Source organism: Homalodisca vitripennis, unplaced genomic scaffold (genome assembly GCF_021130785.1).
Source record: "Homalodisca vitripennis isolate AUS2020 unplaced genomic scaffold, UT_GWSS_2.1 ScUCBcl_58;HRSCAF=869, whole genome shotgun sequence".
Lineage (NCBI taxonomy): Eukaryota > Metazoa > Arthropoda > Insecta > Hemiptera > Cicadellidae > Homalodisca > Homalodisca vitripennis.
In genome coordinates, this window is record NW_025776175.1 from 28,688 (window position 1) to 46,284 (window position 17,597).

Below are 17,597 nucleotides of genomic sequence, written 5' to 3' on the forward strand. Positions count from 1 at the left end.
TATTTCGCCTAAACGTATTTTGTCGTTTTGTCATCGTTTAAATATTGGCAACTATCGTTCAGATACGGAGAAATAACCAATCATTAACTGAGATAACAAATGTTTCAAAATTACATTCCCAGTAAAAGTAACATTGAATTAACTTTGCTTTTTGTCAAGTCCGCTGGAACTAATGGCGACAAACAAAAAACAACCATTGAAATAGTACATATAAAGTATCAGATAATACTGCATAAGATATTGTATAAGATATATGTAATGTATTGAATTACAATAATAATTATAATAATAATTATTATACATATTATAAATTGTTACTGGCAAGTTAAAGCCACAGCCAAAGACCAACTGTATGATCGTATGATGCTGTGACGTCATATGGGGTGATCAGTTTGAATAAATGCCATTGGCTGTTCTCATCACGCCACCAGATCATACCACCACTACCACTTCCAGTGTCCTGCCCTTGTCTCTCTCTCAGTTACCCTCCAACCTTAACCGAGCACAGTCGATGATGTAAACTAATTCAGTCTTTTATTCCGATTCCCCGTAACCCGTACACAACAATATACTGCATAGAGTCTGATTACAAAATAATATCTCCGATATAAATTAACAATATTTTGTAGTTAAAGGTCAGGGAATCCGTCATTCGAAAACTAAATGGATTACTTCATGTAGCAAACTATCCAATGATAAAGCATTGATAATAATTTGAAAAGTATAAAAATTGAAAGAGTTTCCATTATACTCTTATTTGGCACCATTCTTCCCAAATTGGAACGATCATTCATACTATATTAAACGATAATAAAACAATAATAAAATACATTTCCGCTGAAAACAAATTAGAGCGTCTAAATAATTGATGCCCCAAGGTAATGAATGCCATTTTTTACTATTAGGAAGTTACTAGTCCTACATGTTTTACTACTTTGACTTTGACTTGTCCTTCTCACTCCCACTCCTTAGAAGGTATACAGTCAACAGTTGGTTGGTGTGATTGGGTATTACTTCACCTTTCTAATTCAGTTGTTAGATCTTTAAATATTAACTTAGTGTCGGTTTCTCATATAAATGTGTATGTAAACATTACTATTTTGTTTGTATGTATTAGTGAACTGAAATATGTGAAATCTTAGACTCTAATGATTTAATTGAAGCAGAATAATTTTGACCTTGAACCAGAGTATATGCGTAATAAAAACAAGAACAGTTATACATAAGGTGATCGCCAAGTTTCCATTCATATTTCATAGACTCATTGAAGTGTCAAGCTTTCCATTTGCTTGCAACTCTAATTTGATCTACCACTTCCATCCATAAGCGGAGGCAGCAAATTGACCTTCAGAAAGATGCCCACATTGACAAATATCAAAGGACATTAAAATTACAATAAAATGCAGTGAATGCAAGAAGTTTGCTTGTAAGGATTATGTTATTACTTGATGTGAGGAGAGAAAACTATGAAATGATCAAAATTTCAAGCTTGAAAACAATGTTTTCTTGGTACTAGGCCTAGTTACAAGACCCACTCCACATTATGTATGGATTTCTCTACAGGAAAGCGCTCAATATGTGACTAGAATTGCAATACAACTGAAATGAAACTGAGGAAAAACTAAAATAAAATACATTCTCCACCAAAGTGAGAATATCCTTCTTCAGTCAGTGTGGTTAGCTCTCGAGTAGGCAGTAGGTGATTGGGTAGTGTGGTAGGTCCTCTGGTAAGATGGTAGGGTGTTTGGCTCTCTAGTAAGTGATAGTTAGGTCGTTAGGTTAGGTAAGTTTTTTTTTAATTTTTATGAACAAAAAACATTACTGTTATTCTCAAATCCTTTTGCATAAAATATGGGTAGAGTACGATAAGCGGACCTGGTTTTATTTTACTTATTATAATAATCGGTACTTTATATATCGAATAACAGAACTATCAATCGATATCAACATATATAAAATACAAAAGTCACACGTTTCAAACTAGTAGAAATAGTTTAAACGGGAAGGCTTCAATAAGCTGCATACACTCCTTATCCAATTGTTTTTATTGAACGATTCGATATTGTATAATAATCATACATAACAATACACTACATTATGACGTAATACATCTGGTTTTATGCGCTGAGATATTTTTATAAAGCTACCAATGAGTTCGAAATCATATATTTGCAGGTAAGCGCTCCGAAATTTATGTTATACTCCAAAATACAGAATGGCTCCAGGATGATACATATGCCACGAGAAAGTACACAATATACTATTATTAGACTACCAATTAGTTTGAAACCTTCGAGATTTGCAGGTTAGCGTTCAGAACTGTATGTTGTTCAGCGGTAGTAATGTTAGAATATTCCTAGACCAACTTGATTTATTTTTGGAATATTTGCACAAATTTAAGTGTAGTATTGTTCTGTGTGGAGATTTTAACATTGAAGCTTGTGGAAATGAGCAGAATACTCTTAGACTCCACAATTTGTTAAGAGCAGCTGGGCTCTATTGCACAAATTTCAAACCAACAAGAGACCTAGCCTGTATTGACTATATTGTCGTTAACATTGTAAACTCTGATTATATGGCGAAAGTTCATGATTGCCAAATATCGGACCATTATTTTTTGAGTATTGATCTGTCTATTTTGTGTAAAATAAAACCAGACACTAAGGCTAATGAGGGTCTTGATGACATTAGCTTTCGACCTATTCCATCTTTGAACGTCATGGATTTTAAACAGTGCTTGAACGGCTTCGATTGGGCTTTTTTGTTGGGTGGCCTTAGCTGTTAAGATATGTTTAATAAATTTAATGGCATATTCATTTACTGGTTAAATATCTCTTTGCCAGTAAAACATAAGAAAAGTACCATTAAAATCCCAAAAAATAAATGTCAACGATAGTATACAGCAGAATTGGCCGCATTGAGATGAGGCTATGAGCTCCTTTAGACGCTCATGTACTACTAGTCTACTCTCTGACAGAAAGGTCCACCTAAAAGCGAAAAAGCTTTATAGAGCTGAAATAATTGAAGCTAAGTAAAGTAGTTATGCAAACTTTATCCTCAACTCAGACAACACATGTAGAGCTGCTTGGCAGGTTGTGAAGAACGAGCTAGGCTCAAAAAGTGTCTCTCACGATATTCCAGCTGCCGATGTTTTCGCCAACATCTTTTTGGAGACCGTAAATAATGTGAGGCAGAGTATCCTTCGAGTGGATATTACGGGAGGCGATCTCGTACAAGTCGCAACTCGTCAGATTTCCTTCAAATGGAGTACTGTCTCTTCTATGGACATATGTAATATAGTAGACAAAATGAAACCAAAGAGAAGCTGTGATATATATGGTATATCTTCTGTAGTACTTAAGAATGTAATTAATGTAATTTCTTTTCCTTTAGCCTTATGCATTAATGCCAGTCTACTTGAAGGTATTTTCCCATCCAAGCTTGTTTCTAAAGTAGTGCCAATCTTTATAAAAGGTGATAAGGATGAGGTCCGTAACTATATTATACCGATCTCTCTGATACCTTTTTTTGCTAAAGTTTACCAATCAGTAATGAAATTGCAGTTAAGCACTTTTTGAGCACAATAAGTTGTTCACCAATAGTCAATATGGTTTTAGATCTGGACTGTCCACGGTGGACGCGGTCGAGGATTTAGTGTCCCATGTGTTCTACAGTTTTGAGAGTGGATATGACACCAGTGCGGTGCTTTGCGACCTTTCTAAGGCCTTCGACTGCGTTGACCGGGATATTCTGCTGAAAAAGCTTGAACACTATAGTATAATTGGCTGTGAAAATTCACTGTTTAACTCTTACCTCAGCAATCGGCTTCAAAAAGTTTATTCAAAAGGCGGTTTCAAAAAGTTTATTCAAAAGGCGGTTTCTCAGATTATGCTGAGGTACCTTTTAGGTACACAGGTGTCGGTATTGGGTCCACTATTGTTTCTTGTTATGATAAATGATCTTGACAAAAACATTAACTTGTAAAACTATAATGTTTGCGGATAATGTCACTCTTTTGACATCTATAACTGATGTAACTGTTCCTAATTTAATTGAGCAGGCTGATGCTTGGTATAGAGCAAATTTGTTTTATTTAAACCATGACAAGACACAGCGTATTTTACTGGCCTGTGCGAGGATCTTATCAAACAGAATAAGGGGGAGAGTCGATACAGTACGAGGTCGATGGTACTGATAAAAAGTGCAACGGTCACAGACAGGATTCGAACCTGCGCTATCTCTAACTCAGACTCAAAGTCCAAAGACTTAGGCTACGGCCACACTCACCGTTTTTGTCGCTGCGTCAGAATCGCAACGATAGGAGAATCTCTGTTTAGAATGGAGTTAAATGGGAGCCGGCCACACTGGCCGTCCTGCGACGACGGCAGCGATTCGAACGCAACATGTAGCGTTTTTCGGTCGCTGCGACGAAAACGCAGCTTATGTTATCAAATGAAGGTGGCCACACTCGCCGTTCCTGTCGCAACTTGTCCCTCCCCACTCTTCTTACTTCCTATACCATTTCAGTCACCTCACTCTATTTGTGACCTCTTTGACAAGTGTCTTCTTTGTTGTAATAATTCTATTAGTTAAAATGTTTGACACCGAACTATTTATTAACGAGGTGAGCATCCGTCCTCCACTTTGGGATCTTAAATTAAAGGACTACAGTAACCGTGATTTAAAATCTAAGCTATGGATTGAGGTGGCCAGGATAGTGCTTTCGAACTGGGAGCAGATGACTAATGAGGAAAAAAATAAAGAAGGTGAGTAAAATTTTAGTACTTGAAATAATAATGAATTTATTTTTATAAAAACAAGACCATTTACAAAAAAATAAGCAATGACTGAAAAACTAACCTAACCACATTTTCCAGTAATTGTGCAAGTAGAGAGAATATTTAACTGCTTAAAAAAATTTACTCCAGTCTTCCGTGAAAAATCGTAATCGCTCCCTGTAGCGTACAAAATAAAATGTAGGACTGTAAGGTTTTACAGAAATTACTATAATTTTAGCACAACAATTACTAAAACTATCAATGTTATGCACACATTACATGAAACTGAACAGCATTGAATATTATAAATAAAAAATAATATAAATATGATGTGTTCATATCTAAGGGAGTTTCAGTTTATAAAGCAGTAATGTACACTTTTATCAAGCTCATTTACAAAACTTTCCTATATTATTAATGGCATACTTAAGAGTAAGTTATTTAAATCATGTCAAATTGCCAAGGAACGCTTCCAGCGGGGGATGTGAAATAATTGGCGAATCTATCGCGGATTGCTTTTGCAGTCAAAGGGGCGCCGCCAGTGCCCAACACGGGTATGTCTTCTAAAGGACAAGACAGGGTGTCTTCAAACTGAAAACCGTCTCTTACACGTACAAAGTTGTGTAAAACACATGCGGCTTGAACAACCTCTACAACAAATTCTGAGTCCAAACAAATAGCACCATGAAAAACTCGCCATTTGTTAGCAAGTAAACCGAAAGTGCATTCAACAAATCGACGAGCTCGTGAAAGCCGATAGTTAAACAATATTTTTTGTGTGGTTAGATTTCTTTTAGCATATGGCCTAAGAACATGTTGAGTCATTGAGAAAGCTTCATCTGCTACAATGACGAAAGGCATTGGGGTGTCATCTTCAGAATCAGGCAATCTTTGATCATTTGGTATACTAAGTTTTCCCTTAACTAGCAGATTGTGCAAGGCAGACTGTCTAAAAATATTAGAATCACTATTTTTTCCGTAACTACCAATATCAATTGCAGTAAAACAATAGTTTGAATCAACCAAAGCAAGCAACACAACAGAAAAAAATTGTTTGTAGTTGAAATACTCCGAGCCACTTCCTTGAGGATTCACTATTCGGATATGTTTTCCGTCCAAGGCTCCCATGCAGTTTGGAAAATTTGCACGAGTATTGAAGCCATTGGCAATTTCTTCCCATTCTTCGGTATTTGGCAGTTTCATAAACTTTTCTTTCATAGTAGCCCATAAAACCGTGCAAGTTTCTCTGATGAGTTTACTTATAGTCGATCTACCAATTCGGTATTCAAACGCGAGAGATCTGAACGTGTTTCCTGTAGCAATAAACCTGAAACAAATAACAAAATCTGTAGATATAATATATTTTATCTCACAGTAATAAGACACTGTGTTAGTTGTTCAAGTTTATTATTGGGGACTTGAACATAAAACCCAACCCCCCCCACCTGAAACGAAACAAATCTAACTTTTTGGACTTTTCTGGTTGGTTAATGTAATTTACATTACTAACATGTATCCTTGATAAAGTATATAATTGCATAAACTGTCTTTATTACAGTAAAGGAATTGCAAAAAAATGGAGATCACTACGAGATTGTTTTGCGAGGGAGATGAAAAACTTGAAATTACCTAGTGGCAGTAGCCAAAAGAAGAAGAAAAAGTATGTGTACTTCGATCAACTGCTGTTCCTCACTGCGAACAACACTGACAGGAGGTAAGAATTAATAAGAAAATATTAGCAAATCTGTTAACCTAACCTAACCTAACCTAACCTAACCTTTTTCAACTTGTTTTTTTTAACAGGTTTAACTTGTTGTAGGTAAAAAATTTGAGAGTTTAACTTTTATCCTGAACTCAATGGTGAAGAGCTATTTTCTTGCAGGACAACCACCAATGTTCCTGATGAGCAACCCGACATTGGAAACGAAAATGCGGCTACTGAAGAAAACAACGAAGATTTGACTGAGGTAGTTGCTTCAGAACCAGCAACACCTAACCAAGTAGCGCCCAACCAAGCAGCGCCTAACCGTATCAACAAAAAATATCGACAGACTCCCTTTGAAATGGCCGTACTTAAACATTTGACAAATGCAAGCAAGCCAACGGATGAAGAAGAAGAAGCTGATAAGCACTTTCTACTATCCTTTTTGCCTATGTTAAAAAACCTTCCTGTTGACAAAAAATTGTGGGTTCGGATGAAATTTACGGAAGTTATGCAGCAAGCCTTGGCAGTAGAACGCTATAACCCTCCCCCTGCATTTTTTGCCCACTCAAGTCACCAGTGGCAGCAGCTACCAAACGTCCCTAATCATCCCCAATATAACTACCCTAATTGGACGGATGCTTCTCCAAGAGAGCGCCAGGCTAACATTCAGTCCCCTACACCCTCTGAATCGCTTAGTAACAATAATTCGGATGTGTTTAGTGTTTTTGAAGAATTGTAATTGGACTGGACACCTTCATTGCAAAAGTGTTAATTATTTTTACTGCATTATTTAAATGTAAGATTACATAACCTCTTGCATTACAAATATTACTTGTTTGATTTGATATTTTGCTATCTCATTTACCTACAACAACAAATACAATTATAATCTATTACAAATAACTATTAAAGTAATGGATTTAAAATTATAATAACATGAAATTTGTTCTGAGGTTAAGTGGTAGAGACGACTGAACTTCGCCTCCTTAAATTTTCCTTTTCCATTTCAATATAAAGTAGGAACGTGGAATAATTGATAACGTTGAAGCATTTAATATATTTTGTCAAATGTTATTATAATATCAGAGTAATTGTCACATTTTGTTACGTACCTCAAAGTTACAGCTAAGCGTTCCTCTGCTGGTATACTCAGACGTAGTCTGGTGTCTTGTTTTGACAGATCATCTCTCACTAGAGCTAATAGTTCATCAAACGATGTGGCACTCATTCGAAAATAAGAGAAGAACTTTTCATTATCATTACGCAAAAAACTCATTAATGTATAAAACTGGCCTTGGCTCAAACGCACTGTGTTCATTGGATGAATACCAAATCTTCTCTTTCTTTTCTTTTTCAAATAAGATCTAACAGCTAACACTAGTAATAAGTCTGCTTCACTTAGAGAAGACATCTTTGCCACTGAGATCTGCGTTTTTGACGGCGAGTGTGGCCCATGTCTGCGATTCTGACGCAACGTCATCGTCGCATGCGATTCTGACGCAGCGACAAAAACGGTGAGTGTGGCCGTCGGCCAACGGCACTCCCAAGTCCATCCGGCAGATGATAGGAAATGTGATTTTACTCAGAGTGTGAAGCTGCTTGGGATTTTTTTGGATCCCAATTTATCCTGGCATGTGCATGTCGAGCATGTTTTAAAAAGATTAAGTAGAGTTGTATTTTTGTTAAGACATTTAAGACCATTAGTTTCTAAAGACTATTTAAAAATGGTATAGATCGCTTTATTTCAAAGTATCTTCTCATATGGTTTGCTTTTGTGGGGAAATTCTTGTAGAGTAAACAGTATTTTGTTTGATAGTACAAAAGAAAGCTATCAGAATTATTGCAAAGGCTGATTTCAGATCTCACTGCAGACCACTTTTTATCCAAGAGGGTATTCTCACTATTGTTAGTATGTTTATTTTCCCCTGCTTTAGCATGTAAAGAAAAACCTACCCTACGCCACACTAAACAAGAAACACTAGCAAAATTGCTAGACATTTCACCAGGCTCTTTAAAGTATTAAATGCTCATAAGGTTGCAAGTATGAAGCTTTTTAACTGTTTGTCTCAGAGTGCTTAGCATGTTAGTTTTATAAGATTTAAGAAAACAATGTATGCCTGGTTGATTGCAAATCCGTTCTATAGGCTGTGTGAGTTTTATGAATCAAATGTTGCTGACGTAGAGTTTGTGTAAATATCCTCTATTTAGATACGTTTTAATGCTTGTACAGTTTGACTTGTTTTGCACAAACATTGTTGTTATTTTATATATTATTTGCTTGTATTTTTTGACTTGCTTTGTATGCTATGAAATGCACTATTGTTTTATGTTGTTTTATCTTTAGTATAGTTGTTTTATCTGTAGTATGACTGACAAGATCTGATTCATGTTTATGTCCTTGAGATCAATAAAGTTATTCTATTCTATCCTATACTACCGCATTTTAAGATTACAGCTGATACGTCTATTAAGCCTTTCTGTTCTGATAGTTCATCTTATCTTTGGGACTTTCTTCCCTTCTGAACAATTTTTTCTTTCGTTTGTACTTTTTCTTACTTTTTACATTCTGCTTTCTACTACAAAAGACAATTCTTAACAACGTGAACGCAGACCGACAGGCGACAAACATAACCAACGGGTTCGCGCCTCTTATCTTCTTCATTCTGTAAGCGGAGCAAACAGGAAAAATTTTTAACTTATAGTTCAATTTTAATTGCCTTAATAAGAGCTACTGAGCTGTGTTCTATTTGTGATTGTATTGACCAAAATATAATGTATGGATAATTGAATGTATAATGTGATGTATAATGTACGTATGGATTGAATTATAAAATAGTTATACGTCTAAGAATATAATCAATTTATGTTTTAAAGACGAAAAAGAAAGTACTTTTTCCGTACCTTAGAAATTGTTTACGATATCATGATAATATCGATCGCGATACCTTTCGTATCGAAAGGAAACTATTGATACATACTCATTTAAATAAATATATACGTATATATTTACGGGTGCAAGGTCTATTCTTTACAAAATCAAAGGCATGACCGATCAAGTGAATATTACGAGAATATTTACTGTCAAAAAAGGATGTAGAAATAAGCGACGTGAATTTATCCTCCAGGAAAAGGTTATTTCCTTTTGCCTGCATTGTGATAGAATTTACATTAATTTATCGTTAATACATTAATTTTTCTATTTCTCGCAATACGTGATAGGAAGTGTCTAAAGTGCCGGTTGACTGACTGACCAATAACATACTTTCATATGAAACAAAATGGCTAAACAAGATTTTTATTGTTTATGAAAAGTATAATGTTTTCCAACGAGTTGTAACGAAAGTATTGGGTCTAAACAATAAACGTGTCTCCTATAAAAGAACATATAATCATTTTTACTTCGCCTGCTGTATTTGTTGAAGATATTTTAGGAAACTACAACTCGGCGTCATGGACCTGTGACGTCTTTTGGTCCTGATGTCTCCCTTACTATTCTTAGTCCATAGGATTAGTAGTGATGTTTGTTATCTCAAGGTAACCACAATAAATAAAAAGACAAAGAGTAAGAAGTGAAGGAGGCTTTTTGGTTTCGCGCCTAGCCTGTCCTAAGTGGCACCATCAAGGTACAAAAAAGTTCATTGTTCCGCGTCTCGCCAGTCACCTCCATCTCATATCTCACATTCTCACTTCTTCCAAAATTGTTTATGCAATGGCTGGAATTGCTGGTTCTTGTTGTTTACGTGTATAGTTAATATAATATTTTATTCTTACTTTACTATTTTCTAATTCTAATGTAATACAGATGGAAGCTATTGGCATTTTATCACTACTGTTGTATTGTTTTCTTAGCGGAAATGCTAACCAGAGGGTTAAAATGTTGATTAATTGAATTGTGTTTTAGTTCCACTTGAAACTAAAACTGTTACAAACTCTACTAATGGCTATCTCAAGATACTACAAAAGTTGGTCAAGAGGTATCTAGGTTAAGTTAAAGTTACCTTGTATCATAGTTGGTTTTATAAATAGCCTAGCTAGAAATCATATTAGTCCTTAAGCCTTTAATGCCTTTAAAGTACTAAATTGAAAGAGGGAAGGCACAGCCAGTGCTAAGCATTTGGGCATTAATAAGTCTGCAGTGTTCAGTGCTAAGCATTTGGGCATTATTAAGTCTGCAGTGCAGTATAAGTGTCCAACACTTGAATGATTGTTAATATGGAATAACGGTATCAATTTACAATAACGTGACCATGGAAAGGTATGTTCATTTTCTTTTCCTGAAAACAATAGTGAAGAAAAAATTCGTCGGCAACGAAAATCAAAAGGAGTTACGATTTTTTGAAATCCTCTGAAAACTGTTTTTGACAGTACCTCTGGCAACACTATCCATATTTGACAGTTTGGTATTACTCCGCGGCTCTCTCAAATAAAGAAGGGACGCCATTTTCAACTATTTTGTTCCTCCGTGTCTATTCTTAACCTCCTAGTTCAGTAGTGGTAATGGCACACCTTTGTGTTGGATGTTCATTAAGGTAAGTGATAAGTGAGTGAAATGATGCTGAAAAGTACGTTAATCCTGTCAACGATGTCTGCGCACTGCTTGCTCTTTTAGAAAAAAAATTAACTCGAGCCTGCAAAAGTCGAATCCCAGATCACGTGATGCCCCTGCTCCTTAACGCAATAATGCCCGAAAGGCATCAATATAATACAATAATATAATTTCCCCTCAGTTTATATGCACCTGTGATAATAATACTTGGCTATAAATGCCCAACTTATGAAAAAAGTCCATTTTCCATGGTCACGCTATTGTAAATAAATACCGGAATAACAATTAGTTTGCACTTTACTTTAGCCACATGAGCTATAACAATCTCAAACCTCTTTTATCAATTTCTTAAGATAGTAGCTTATGTTTCCATTCTCAAAGAATGTTTAGGGGGTTGTGGTCCATAATTGCACATTAAATGGTAATATGTTTGAAATTTGAGGTTACAACTCAAAAAGTCTCAACAATCTAGAGGAATCGGGGGTTTCTTTGTTATTTATACATTAATTTCTAAGATTGAAAACAAGCAAAACCATATTGTTCTTTGAAACAGATATCTATTACGTTATTTGGTCCGACATTTTGCTTTCAGTCGGTTGTATGGTCATGAATATCAATGATTTGAATCATTATCTGATTGTGTTGGTAGCCGCTTATTATACTGCAGCCTAGACTGATAAACTAATAAAATGGTAATTATCATATTAACAGCCGGAGTGGAAAAATACGAGTTTTTCTTTATTAACTTATTGGAATCGTCCTATAGAACAAAAAAAATTAAGGTTTGATGGGGTGGAAGAGAAATAACAAAGTTCTAGAACATAAAAAATGTAACAACTGTTCACAGGCGGAGTAATATTTCCATGTTGTACATCCACATCGAGTGTCACGTGACCTTTTGTGACCATGATTCAACCTTGTGATGACGTCATCAGATGCGTCGCCATCTTTGCAAACGTAAATGAAAAATAATACTGAAATGAGCAGAATTTTTATCCAAATGAACAATGTTTTTCTTAATTTCGAGCTACAAATTAACACTTTGAGTCCCGGGTTCTTAGTAATATTTATATGTGCTGTCCCAGCCATTTCAAGGGTTTTTTTTAGTTAAATTGTAAAAAAATTTAAGTTATAGTTTCTTAGCAACCAATATATCAAATTAAAAAGCAGAAAAATATAAATAAAACTATTAAAAATGCTACTTAACTTTTTGAAGTCAATACAAATCTTGAGTCCATAAAAAGTGTGTAAAATACTGAAGAAAAAAAAATTTGAACATAACGCATAAATTTATTTGCACATTTTTCTTCTTGACTATTTTCTACTAACTATAACATATTACACATCAAAATAAAGCCAAGAAGTTGTAGTTCAAATATATGTATATATATCGAAGGTAAATATATCAACTTTTTTGAAATCAATGAAAATGTTGAGTCCATAAAAAGTGTGTAAAATGCTGAAGAATAAAAATTGGAACATAAAGCACAAGTTTGTTTATACATTTTTCTTCATGATTCTTTTCAGCTAACCATAACATATTACACATCAAAATAAAGCCAAGAAGTTGTAGTTCAGATATATTTATTTATAATCAAGGTAAATAACACAGATGAAAAGTTGAATAGAGAGAATGTAGTCCTATTTACAAGTAGTTAGCTTTAGTGTGAAATAATTTGAAACATTCAGGAAGGCAGAGGGCAGTGTCACACTCTGGGCAAAACCACACAGTTTCTTTTCTTCCAGATTTGCCTGTGGTTTGTTTAGTTTTCTCTGAACAAACTTTACACACTCTTGTTGGATGGACCTTGTTATCAGTCTTATTAAAGCATAAATTATCAGAATCATAACTTATATTGTCTGTTGTACAAGTAACATCAAAATCGGGATCGGCATCTTCATCATCCACAAACTCCCATTCAGACCCAGAGTCGTCAATAAACTCACTTATCTTTTCAAAAAACCATATTTCTATTATTATTTAGCACACCATTAGGTTCCACATTATCAAAATCTGAATTCTCATCTTCAGATTCTGTATTATACAATGTATCAACGATAAGCTTCGTTGTTTTGGGATCCAAACATTTACTCATTTTACGCGTGTGAGTTGAATAACATAATAAAACAACACTTGAGCAACACAAAATCCTAACTGTATAAATAACTATAACTAAAACAACTTTTATTTCACTGTAAAACACTAAGCGAGTAGACGTACAAAGAGTACAGACGGCACGACACTAGCAGACAAATACGTAGTTCATGACTAATGTAAGGTAAATAACATAATAAAAACTTAACTGAACACTCCAAATACTAATTTTATAAACAACTGTAGCTAAAATAACTTATAATTCACTGTAAAACACAAAGCTAGTGTAAACAGTGCAGACGTCATGGCACCAGCTGACAACTGCGTAGTTGGTGACTCGGCGTCGTATCAGCTGTTTGTTACACAATTTCTGTTAAATATTTTTTTGCCTGTAACCGTTTATAAATAACCAAAGACTAATAAAATTAGTCTAATATGACTTGCTAAACATAACACAACCTCTAAAACGTCAGTAATGCGAATTACCAGTCTCCACGAACTAAAAATAGACTGTCTGAGCTCGGGCTTGGGTCATTGACGATATTGATACAGCCCGGCTTGGGATTCAATGTGTTAATTACTTGTTATCGAAATGAGACGAGTGCCTCCGGCCAAGGTGCTGCCGAAGCCCGCGCTGATGTCGACGAAAGAAAAACATCCCTCGAGATAGTACCTATCAGTAAAATATCAAATTCTAGAGGGGCTGATCAGAAATATAAATGGAATTGTAATGAAAAGGCAATTAATTATGTACCGTGCAAATCATGTGATGCCGCGCACAAGAAAAATACTTAAAAAAAAAAAACTGAAAATACTGAAAATGTTTAATTCACTTCGGTTTTGTCCTAGTCTTCTCAAACTGTGTGTATTTCTCCGGTCACTTCTGTGAAAACTTAGTTTTGCCTAAGCTTAGTTTTTGAAGATGTAGGCATGCATTCCATATTAACGGGTGTTACATTCAGACACTTAATATGTTAAAATAAACCAAAATAGATTAGTTTAAACCATTAATTAGTGAGATAATGTATAGAGGTAAAGTATTACAACACAATGTCTGGATAAACTTTTAATAAATTATTTAAATGCTCCTTATAAAACCAAATTACAGCAGTAACGGGTGTTACACAAATTGGACACAATCTATGAGGTTAGTACAGATTTTCTTAAAACTCTATGAGTTATGAAGTCCAAAAATATCAAAAAGTACATATTTAGTATTTGAGATAATAACCATCAAGATAATAGAATACGAATAGAATAGAATAAATTTATTTCTCATAAATATGCACACATTACACCATATTCAATACAAATATACAACAAATATAACTGCAAAGCACATACATAGCAAAATAATCTTCTGCATAGCACGGGATTACAGAGTATATCAGTACTGGCTGACCTTGACACATTACATTCATGCCACACATACATACATACATATACTGAGAAACAAAGTATTGGTCACCAAGGCAAAGCCTGTTTTGAGGCGTTTACATAATTCATAGAAATAGTAGTGATCTAACAACAATTATACATTTCCAAAAATTATAACATAATCCTAAAACCCTCTTTCCAACAAAATTCATTCAGATTCATACTTGCAAGATAAACAAATAAATCACACATACACTAATTATATAAAATAAATTATAAATTATAATCCTCATTATGTCTACATCTATTAAAAAAAAAATACTATCCATTGTACAATTTCCTACACCCACACATACATAACTCACAATACAAAGAAAAAATATTATTTCAGCATTAGTGTTTATTATTAAACCATGGCCATTAACAGTGCATATCCCTCCCACTAGTTTTGTACAATAAAACTGGACATCAAAACAGTACTTAAAATACATTTAATAAACATTCAACATTCTGCAATGAAGATACCCACTCTTTAATACATTTCAAGAATGGTATAAGCGACGGATTATTAATTTGACAAGGTAATGCATTAAACAATTTTGGTGCTAAATATCAAGGTTTACTACATTAAAGATTTATTTAAGTATTTTAGGTTGAAATACAAAGTAACGGGTGTTACAGAGTTGGGATCATCCCTCATTTTTAACCAAAACAAGTGTCTTTCATCTGTCGTAACCATACAATATTGCTGGTATATTCTTAATTATTATCTACCAAACTAATGAACACTAAAACTACATGTTTTATATTTAGATTAGCTAAGCAAAACTTTTATTACTTAGATAGCTTTCACACCTTCAATTAAACAGTGTAAAACAGGATATGTTGACATCTTTTTTTAATAAAATATCAACTAAACATTATACACCAGTGTTACTTGCTAGTAGCACTTTAGGTCAAGCCATCTATGCCAGTACGGGTATGTCATTGGTCTCTGAGACTATTTCTCTAGTACATCCTCACTGAATTCATATAAAATTGTGAATAGGCCCTTAGTTTTTACAGAAGGATTTGGTAATTTACCTAAAATGTGATTAGAACTAACATGTTTTATGTCATCATTGTCAGCTATAAAAATTCTATTGGAGCCATGAGACTTCAAAAACATAACAGATACATAGTTCTCATTGAATACACACCCTTGGCATATTGCTGCATAGCGGTACATTTTTCCTCCTTTAGATTTTTTACCTCTCACTTGTTCGCACGGAACTTCTACAAGAACATACATCCCAGAGAACAAATCTGATGGAGTTTTAATACTGCAAGCAGACAAAATCTTCTCTGACGAAAGGACCCCCTCTTCACTGGTGTAGTCTGTGTCTGAATAGACGTCTTTGTATCGAAGTCTTGTTTTACAAGCTGAAACATCTTATTCTTTATCTTCCTCAGTTACTTGAAAAACTTGTATTTTGGTCATCAATGACTTAGAAGTTTTTGCAACTAAGAGGTGGTTCGAATCGTAGACTCTAAAATGATGGCTCGACTGAATATTTTGGATTGGCAAAACATTTTGCCAGTAGGTTTGGAGAAAAGATTCATTTTCCAGAACTTCACTTTTGTCCACATAAAAACTTTTAATCCCATTTACTTTATTGACGACATGGTTGTGAAAATCTTTGGCTGTTTCAATGTGAACTTTTCTATCCCCTTTCATTGCTGTCCAAACATGGCTGTCAACTGAATCCCTCCTTTATCAATCCATTTCTTCCAGTAAATCTCCTTTTCTTTCTCAAAATTTATTAATAAGTCACTCACTTGCCTTTCTTAACACTGTGAGCATTTTCCCAGCATGCATGTCTCATTTAATGTATTACAACTTATGTATTGTAATAGTTCTTTATGGTTTGGTGGAAAAGCTGTATGAATCTTTGAAATAGTTTCCAATAGGAAATTCACATTGCTGTGATATTTACAAACACACACATTGTGTTGCATTTGAAAAACGGGAAGGACATGTTTCGGGCAAAGATAGAAAAACAGAGATTTCTTCACAACAATCTCAGGATGCTTAAGCTTGAATTCCTTAAACGCCTCTTTTATTGTCATAATTAAATGCCTTTTTTGCATGTTCACTCTCTTGCCAGTTTTTTCACATTTCACAGACTTCACATGTTGCTTCCCAGGGGCCTGTCGGCTAATAGTGTCACTGCAACAAAAATTTCTAATACACTTCTTATGTTCTTCAGACAGTACTCTGTGTGGTAGACGAACAGATTTATTTAAATCCTCTCTTAAATTCATTCCTATAAGAGCAAGTGTTTTCACAACAGCACTTTTTTGCTGGGGCTGTTTGGCAGGTTTTTTTCAACCTATTAATGGCTTTTCCAAAGGATTGCCAGCACTTGTATCTGCCAATCGGAGATGTATCATTTATGGATGCTGCAGAGTTAAGTTAAAGTTTGTTTCGATGGTTCCTCACTCTTTCAAGGACACGTTTACGTCTTTCAAGCAATAATTTTTCATCATCTTTTTCTTTTATTTAATTGTCTTCCGTCCTTCTCACGCTGCCTTTCATTTGATAAATGCTGCTGGTATTTGTCTTTGTCAGCTTTCAGCCGATCACGATAAGGTCTCATCAACATTTTCTTGTCAATGGGCGGCATTTTCTGGAAAGAAAAAAAAAGTATTAGAGGTTGTAAATATAAAATTTGATGTGATTTTAGGTAGAGAAAATAAACCTATATGTAGGAAAACAAATCATTTTACATTTAATTAAGTAGTCTGTACTCTTGAAACTGTACTGTATTGTATGTTGAACTCAATCCTTTCTGAATGTAACTACCTCATTTATGTATTTTCTAAATAAGTAAATTGAAAAAAGAACATTATGGATTAGCTATAGCCATTAGCCATATTTATACCAACTCAATTTTAAAAGTGCAAGTAGCCCCATGCATATTTTGTTATTTGGATAGGTATATATAGATTTAAATCAACTTTGGCATGGTAACTGTAATTTTATTATAAACAAGTTTTAGTTTTACTCTTTTCTTACATAATTTAATTAGAAATGGATGTAAACTGAAGCCTTGG

At 34.4% G+C, this 17,597-nt stretch overlaps 1 protein-coding gene across 1 annotated transcript; it reads left to right on the forward strand.

Moving 5' to 3' along the window:
* The first annotated feature begins 6,200 nt into the window (after positions 1-6,200).
* On the forward strand, positions 6,201-7,326 carry LOC124370210. The gene is made up of 2 exons (XM_046828500.1): positions 6,201-6,492; positions 6,661-7,326. Exons 1-2 carry the CDS (start codon positions 6,389-6,391, stop codon positions 7,220-7,222), a joined length of 666 nt encoding a protein of 221 aa, XP_046684456.1. The 5' UTR covers positions 6,201-6,388; the 3' UTR covers positions 7,223-7,326.
* The last annotated feature ends 10,271 nt before the right edge of the window (positions 7,327-17,597 follow it).